This window comes from Gadus chalcogrammus, chromosome 7 (assembly GCF_026213295.1).
Source record: "Gadus chalcogrammus isolate NIFS_2021 chromosome 7, NIFS_Gcha_1.0, whole genome shotgun sequence".
Lineage (NCBI taxonomy): Eukaryota > Metazoa > Chordata > Actinopteri > Gadiformes > Gadidae > Gadus > Gadus chalcogrammus.
In genome coordinates, this window is record NC_079418.1 from 18,748,894 (window position 1) to 18,757,724 (window position 8,831).

Genomic DNA, 8,831 nt, shown 5'->3' on the forward strand with positions numbered 1-8,831 from the left:
AGTATCAAGTTCTAACCCTTCCCAAAAGTCAAATTCAAGGATGCTGTGTTCTTTTTTTTTTCGTCCAAGAAGCAATTACAGCAGAGGGTCAGATCGAGCCACCGCATCATGGCCCAGCTATTGCGACGGGCGGTAGTCAACCAGTGTGGTATGAGCATGTGTCACTCAAAAGCGCGCTTGTGCTATGGACATTTTTGTGCGTTATAGTCATGTCATCTGAGACATTTAATTGGATCCAGGGTGCTACAGGGGTATAGCCGGATGGCATTATATCAATGCCTGCGCCCTGTTGTGTTGCTAATGCCGTGTTGTGTCGCTAATGCCGCACGGCCGTGGCTAATATGTCACCGAGAGCTGCAACACTAGGCTTGAACCCGCCCGCGTTGCAATCCTGCTCTACGCCAGTGGCTGCCTTCACAACGGTGTGGACTATACCAACCTTTGTTTTCTCTGAAATACGTGTCGAATAGTCACAAAGAAAGGTGTCAGTGTCACTTTTCACTCCCAAGCGGAACAGCAAAGTGAAGGGGAGGTCAACTTATTTCAAGCAGAAATACTTTCCCTCTTTGCTGGATAACACATTTGGGACGCGCGCTGCTGAGAGAGGGGTTTTCTGGTGGTTAGAGGATCCCGCTCAAATTGGCGCTGAAGACTGAAGTGTATCTACGGACCAGGAGTGAAAGATCCGGACTTTCTGCAGTGGTGCGGTGTCAGGTAATTAAATAAATATAAATAAATAAATAAATAAATAAATCAGTTGGTTCTTCTGGCCTCTTTTCCTCTATCCTGCAAAGGATAACACGAACATGAAACTAAATTAGGTCTCTGTTTGGCCAGATAATGAGTAATTTCCTCTGTACAGCTGACTATCACAGTTAGCAAATATTCATAATCTATTAATAAATTCAAATATTATTCACATTATATGATATGATATATTATTTTTTTTGCATTATTATAATAATAATAATAATAATATTAATAATAATTGCCTACTAATCTGTATTACAACGTACAAAAACCAAGTAATAATAGTATCCACCTTGTGTGACATCGTAGGGTTTGTGTGGGGTTAAGGCAGACACCCTGATATAAAAAGCCTGTAGGACTACCTTTATCCAGGGGGTCCGAGCCAAAGCCCGGCAACAGTGCCAGCCTTTCAAAGCCCTCTAATTATTTAATCCCAAGTGCAACTCTCAGTGCATGATGACACTCTGATGTTGCAGAGTCGAGTGTGTGTGTGTGTGTGTGTGTGTGTGTGCGTGTGTGTGTGTGTGTAAAGTAATAATAATGGTGCATTAACTCACTATAAATGAACACTGCAATCTCTTCTATTATTTCCTCATGCTTTGCATAAAAGCCTGCTTGATCCGGCCAGGGCTGTTTACACCCTTATTATTATTCATATTATTATCATGGTTATTAATATAGTTCCATATTGTTCCTGATAATATTGACCATGAGAATCATCTCAGAACCTTTGGGGTCTTGCTTCCTCACTTTCTCATGGCCTTTTTCCCATGAAGGGATAAATGATCACCTCAACCAGAAGAGTGTCCCCAGACAAATCTGAAGTTCGGATTGCCTTCAGCCTCGACAGCACACAAGGTGATCACGCACACATACACACACACACACACACACACACACACACACACACACACACACACACACACGCATGCGCGTACACACACACGCACACACACACACACACACACACACACACACACACACACACACACACACACACACACACACACACACACACACACACACACACACAAATTCACACTCACGCACACCCACACGTACAGCCATGAACACACATGCACACACACACAGACAAACACACAAACATTTACATGCGCGCACACACACACTCACATGCGCGCACACACACACACACACACACACACACACACACACACACACACACACACACACACACACACACACACACACACACACACAAACATCCAAGTTGCCACTGCCACTACAGTATATAAAAAATAATAATAAAAATTGTGTGGTGGTTGCGCAATACAGCATGTACTGACGTCGTCCTGCCCTGTACTCTTGCTGCATTTCCAGCGATGTGTGGGGACACATGCACTGCATTCTTCCCACCAAAACAGACCTGCGGCCGCCCTCTGCCCCGCTCACACCCTATCACTTTAACTGGGCTCATTCTTCTCTGCCGTGGCGGGAACAGGTGCTCTCATCTATTTCAGTACGAGCGACGCCTATTACAAACACACTACACACACATGTGTAGTCCCTCCTGCATCTGCGCCCCCCACACACACACACACACACACACACACACACACACACATAGACACACGCACACGTATGCACATGCTCCCATGCACAGACACATGCAACCACACACACACACACACGCACAAACACACACACCTATGTTGTCCGTCAGGATGCTTGAGTGCAGCGGAGAGTGGCATTGTGTTGGCAGCAGCTGCAGTCCGGCTACACAAGGGTCAGGTTTCCCTTGTAATGCTTACACCCCCCCCCCCCCCCCATCCCAGCCCTTCCTGCGCCTGATTCACTGTTCAGCTTTTAGAACACTGGCCTGTAGGCCTTTTTAGAAGCAGTTAATACTTAGCATTCTGCCCGGTCCCCCACCATCCCCCAGGGAACACCGTGGTTGCATTTTGTCTCTCAGAAGGACAACTTGTTGGGCTGCCTCCGGCAGAACTACAACTCAATGACCAATTTGCTCTGAGAAAAAACGTTCAGCCTGTGTTTCACTTTCATTCCCAGCCTTGGTAGCTTTGAATTATTTAGGACTGTCGCACGTGTGTCATCAAATTTTAATTTTAATATTTTTAATTTGAACTAAAATGAAAAAAATCCTGAAACCCTGGGGGGGTCTAGTTCTTCGGCCTCTCTCCAGTATTTGCTCGAAGGTTCTGCTACCCCTGACCGGTTCTGTTCCCCTCTCCCCCCTGGGGCAGGTTCTTGTCTCTTAGGACTCATGTTTCTCAGTGGGTGAAATGAGTCCAGGGATCATCGACTAGTCCCTCCCTGAATCCATGCCAGGCGTAGTTTTGGACCCTGCTCTGTGTCCATCCCAAGTATATATATATATACATATCATTCCCTCCATCTTAATTGGCCCCATGACTGTTGGCAGGGGGCCCCTCTAACAACCCTGCTTTTAGAAGGTTGCATCACCACCCCGGCATAACTGACGAGGCAGTTTGCCTTTTGTAGTCTGTCTGTCTGACCGGCTGATTTAGTGTCCTCTCTGCATGCTCGTCTGTCTGGTTATTTGTCTGGCTGTCTGTTTGTGTGTCTTGTCCATCTGTTTGTTTGTGTGTGTGTGTGTGTGTGTGTGTGTGTGTGTGTGTGTGTGTGTGTGTGTGTGTGTGTGTGTGTGTGTGTGTGTGTGTGTGTGTGTGTGTGTGTGTGTGTGTGTGTGTTGCTGCAGGTGTGTGTTTGTGTTCCTGTAGGTGTGTGTGTGTGTGTCTGACAATGTTTGTCAGGTGTGTGTGGGGGGTCGGCATTACTGAAAAGACAGGTGTCCCACTTTGTCTGTCGCTCTGTCCGTCTGGCTGGTTGTATGTCTTCTCTGCATGTCTGTCTGTCTGCCTGTCTGTCTCCGCCTGTCTGGCTGGTTTTGTGTCTTCTCTGCCATTCTGTGTGTGTCTGTGTGTCTGCTTGCCCGTGTGTCTGGCCCACCTGTGGGTCTGTCTACCCATGTCCTATATGTTTGTTGTCGTCCTTTGTTGTGTTATTATGGGTCGGACTCACACGGGGGTCCTGCGTGGCGTACTCTTGCACCGCGTGTCGCGTGTCATTCAGCTGACGAGCCATTAGTGCTGTGGGGCTGGGCTGACACACGGCCCATTTATAAGTAAGGCCGGGCCAGCTATGCCCTGCTGTCATAGAGCTCCATATTGTTACACCGGTGGGCCTCTTCTGAGTCACTCAGTCACCGGTTCACTGGAGCGAGGGCACCAGAGACTCAGGAATCAATTCAGAGGTCAAACTAATACGGATCCAATGATCTGTTTTCCTGTCTGTGCCTGTGGAAATTTTAAGATTATGTATCAAGTAAACATGATATTAAACTTATGCAAAATAGTCCTGTTGGGAATATAAGAACGCACATTGACTGTGTGCGACCCGATTATAGTCACTGTTAGAAGCTTCTATATCATACAGCAGAATATGTTTTTATATGCATACATACATACTCTATGTATAGAATGAACGGAATAACATGCATACAATAACAGTCTGTTGCTTTATGTTTGATTGGATCCTGTTAGATCGAAATGATGTGGCCGAACTGTCTCCAAACTTCCCAGACCTGGAACAGAGATTACAGGTACAACTCACGACACTACAATATGACACAACACAACATGTTAATACAAAATTATGAGCTTATACTTTTACTGCATTCAACATCACAGATTTGTGGAAAAACAGGATGTTGGCAATTTGGGTTGGGGCTAATTAATTTATAGATTTAATTGATAATTTGAACTGCATTCTCTCAGAGAAGACCACCATAGGAACTATTGGATGGGATATTTAGTCTGCGCACTTAGATTTGGAGACCAGATGACAAATGAAAAAAATAACCAATTTGTTGAACCGATGCATTATAGGATTTAATGAAATTAGTTAACAAGGGCAAAAAGGGCAATTATGAAATGGCATTCAGAGCGTCTTATTTCCATCATATGATTATAATCATAAAATGACTAATATGATAAGGATTAGCACGCTGGTCGACTGTATGGTAGCTAGTGGCTAGCTAGCATTAGCGTAGATGAGGAGCTAATTACTGGTTAAAATGTTAAGCCTGCCAGACATTTAATTGATAGTATTCAATGTGAGATTTATCTCTTCTCTTGATATACATGGAATAGTAAAGCCTCTGTGATTATACTATTGACATCATTTTGAAAGGAACTAAGAAGCAGAACTTTTTGTGTTTTTATCACTGCGTCGTGGAGTCATATGACCACTAGATGTCACATGTTTCACTTTGTATCTCACGCTGAATACATGAGAGGCAGTTGCTGGCTATTGCAAAAAGGTTTCAAACGTCTATTGGACCGTAGGTAGTATATGTTTGTATACAATTTAAACATAATTACAAGATAAGGTGAGTATGAATGCAAGCAAGTTTTGTTATTGGATGTTTCGAAACTATAGAGATACAGCGAATCAATTCCTTATCTGCCTTTGGCCACTACCCTTTAAATTATCTCCACATATCCCACATTCCTGTCTCCAAACAACGACAAGCAATAACCTCCAGCGGAGTTGTAGGTTAGAGTATACCTTCACACAAAGGGTTTTCAAAGATGGTGTTTGCCCCGTCACCAGCACTACGACCACCACCACCACCACCTCCACCACCACCACCACCTCCACCACCTCCACCAACTCCACCACCTCCACTAACACCACCACCACCTCCACCACAACGATCTCCACCACCACCCCCTCCACCAGCACCAACACCTCAACCAACTCCACCACCTCTACCACTGCCCCCACCACCTCCACCACAACGATCTCCACCACCACCCCCAGAATCACCACCACCACCCCCAGAATCACCACCACCACCAACGCTCAAGATCCTGCCAGGCCTCCTGTTCTTTTTCCGATAGTTATTTTTATTCAACCAAAAATGGATCCAACATTTAACGGATCCTATATGCTACTGCCACTATCTGCTACCCTTCTGCTTCTCGATTCGTGCCAAGACGCCACCTAGAGCCAATGGCAGCTCTTTAGGTGAAATTCTGTGCAGTGCATACAAATTAAATGAGATTAGATGAGAGCGTACTTTATTCATCCTAGATGGGAAATTCATTTATGGTTTGGGCAATTATGGTTTTACCAAATTGTATTGTAATGGTCATGTCATTCATATCAGGGCTATCTTTACTCACTGTGCCTCCCTGTAGCCGGTGCCGCCGTGCACGGCCCTGAGAGAGAGTGTGCACGTGTACCGGGAACACTGCAAGATGGCCCGGGAGTTCCACCAGGTCAAACACGACATCGCCATGCTGGAGGAACGCAAGTGAGGAGATTCCTCTATCTCTCTAACTCTCTATCTCTCTACCTCTCTACCTCTATCTCTCTATATATCTGTTTATCTGTCTATCTATCTGTCTATCTCTCTATCTATGTCTCTCTGTCTATCTATCTCTATCTCTCTCTATCTATCTATCTGTCTATCTATCTATCTATCTATCTATCTATCTGTCTGTCTGTCTGTCTGTCTGTCTGTCTGTCTGTCTGTCTGTCTGTCTGTCTGTCTGTCTGTCTGTCTGTCTGTCTGTCTGTCTGTCTGTCTGTCTGTCTGTCTGTCTGTCTGTCTGTCTGTCTGTCTGTCTGTCTCTGTCTGTCTGTCTGTCTGTCTGTCTGTCTGTCTGTCTGTCTGTCTGTCTATCTATCTATCTATCTATCTATCTATCTATCTATCTATCTATCTATCTATCTATCTATCTATCTATCTATCTATCTATCAACTGCGTCTGTCTATCTATCTCTTGGTCTAGATGTCTGTCTATATGTCTGCCTGTCATTCTGTCTATCTATCCCTCTGTCTATCTGTCCTACACTGTACATCTGTCTATCTCTCCATATATGTATCCGTCTGTCTGTCTATCTATCGATTTATCTATGTCTCCGTCTGTCTGTCTGTAGTTCTGTCTGTCCATCTGTCTGTCTATCCGTCTGTCTGTGGGTTGATCGGACCCTTTGTATGTGAACAGTAAATACGTTACAATGTGCTACGCCGCGGTTCTGTCCCACTCGACCAATAATAAAACAATTACGCAGGCCGGGGTTGGGTTTCATACACATGTCAGGGGGCCTTATGGGGCAGCACTTGTCTCCTTGTCCAGCATGTCACGTCATATCCCCGCATAAAGACATGTCTCTGCACATGGCCCCTGGCGCACTGCCACAGTACTCTCCCTCTCTCACATACCCTCTGTCTCTCTCGCTCTCTATCTGTCTTTCATACACGCACTCGCGCGTACACACAGGCAAAACCCACAGGCACTCACACATATTAATGCAACCACACACACGTACACACACGCACACACTCAAACAAACACATACATACACAATACACATGTATGCACACACACACAAGCACAAACACAGGCAAACACACACACACACACACACACACATACAGGCATACGCACACACAGCGTCTCGAAACTGTCCCACGCGTCCTCTGCAGCTGTGGGTAGTCTTAGTGGAGGCAGTTTCAAGGCCCTCCAGTGATCCCACTCACACACACACACACCCCTCCAATGTTACTAAATGGAGCCACCAGTGGCCCGGCCAGGCTTGAACTCAACATTCAGAGAAAAGAATAACAATTAATAAATAGAAATTCATTGACAGCTTTTTGAAAAGAAAATGAAAAAGACAATCCTACTGATGCGTCCATTCATCTACATTCATAATGTGGTTAGTAAGCAACTGCACGTAACTTCTGTTAGAATCACTTTAAAAAATAAAATCTGTTTACTGTACTGACTGAACAGTTACAATTATTCGACGTCTTGCAATCAGTATTGAAGATTTGGCCAAACATGTGTCTTAGTGGAGGCTCATTCTCAGGCCTCTAGTTCGCAACGATTTCTATTGGACTCAAATGCACAGGTTCCCCACCAGTGTAGCTCGGAATGCTCTTCTGAGAAGGGCATCCACCACCTCTGCACCCGCCCGGGCCTCGATGCTAAGTACAATCAGCTCGGCTGTGTCAACCGGCTCAAACTGAATAGGGCATTTATCACCTGCGCCAGCTTAGCCACGCAAAACTGAGAAATCGTCTCAACGTCTACTTTGAGCTTCATTAAATAAAAGGAGAGTATGGTGGCTATTTAAATGGCCTACCATGTTTTCGCCAAGTGTAGTCTGTGTGTCACGGTTAACGCTGTAATTGACGCGCTAGATCACCTTCAGTGAACTTCAGGAGAAGTGCTTCCAGTTTAATTTGTCTCCTACTGCTGGACTTGAGGCAGTTAAAAGAATTTTTGCTCATTTATTTTCTAGCGCCATAGACATGTACTTTTATGGAAGGATCCAGACCTAACCAGGCTGGTTAAGCAGTTTCCTCAGTCTACACAGCGGAGTAAAGAGGTGCTTTAATGAAAAGTTGTAGTCTGATCTGTTGAATATATGATATGAATGTAAGGAAGAGAAATGGATGTGTCATTTAAACATGACACGAAAGAGCTGTGGTTAATCAAGCTTATGGAAGGGGAAAGAACTGAGTTGAGATAAGGGCCTGATGACTCATAGTTTCAAGAATCAAGATTCAAGAAAACTTTATTTATCCCCAGGGGGCAATTAAGGGTAAGGCACGTAGAGCAGACATTTTAACAATGAAGAATATGAACAATGGACAATAGAAGGCAGACACCCCTGCCCTCAGTCAAGAGTATGGCTCGAAATGCTACAATCCTGGAATCATTTTGTATTTTTTACTTTCTCTTTCTTTTCCCACAACTTTCCCCCAGTAGGTTTGCCGTGATTTCCACATATGTCAATAATACGTGTAACAGTCGCGCAGCAGTCATGCACACCAAAATCCAAACAGGCAGCTAGGGAAGGCACATTTCACATTACTATAAACTATGCAAAGGACATGTCGATACAGGTACAAACAGACATATTTGTTTACACATTTGCGATGGCGGAGTCACACGGCAATACTGGGAAATCTGTCGGGGCGTCAGATAACAACTTGGATTGATGCTCAAAGGAAAATCATGATAATATAAACAGTGGTGACCCATGGGTGTTGTCAA

The 8,831-nt window shown here is 44.8% G+C and overlaps 1 protein-coding gene across 1 annotated transcript in view; it reads left to right on the plus strand.

Moving 5' to 3' along the window:
- The first annotated feature begins 230 nt into the window (after positions 1-230).
- Positions 231-8,831, plus strand: part of map3k7cl (map3k7 C-terminal like) — a 10,104-nt gene continuing 1,503 nt past the window's right edge. The window contains exons 1-4 of the mRNA XM_056595357.1: positions 231-714; positions 1,527-1,608; positions 4,296-4,354; positions 5,958-6,073. Of these exons, the coding sequence (XP_056451332.1) occupies positions 1,533-1,608; positions 4,296-4,354; positions 5,958-6,073 (251 nt within the window). The 5' untranslated portion in view covers positions 231-714; positions 1,527-1,532. The remainder of the gene's footprint in view (positions 715-1,526; positions 1,609-4,295; positions 4,355-5,957; positions 6,074-8,831) is intronic.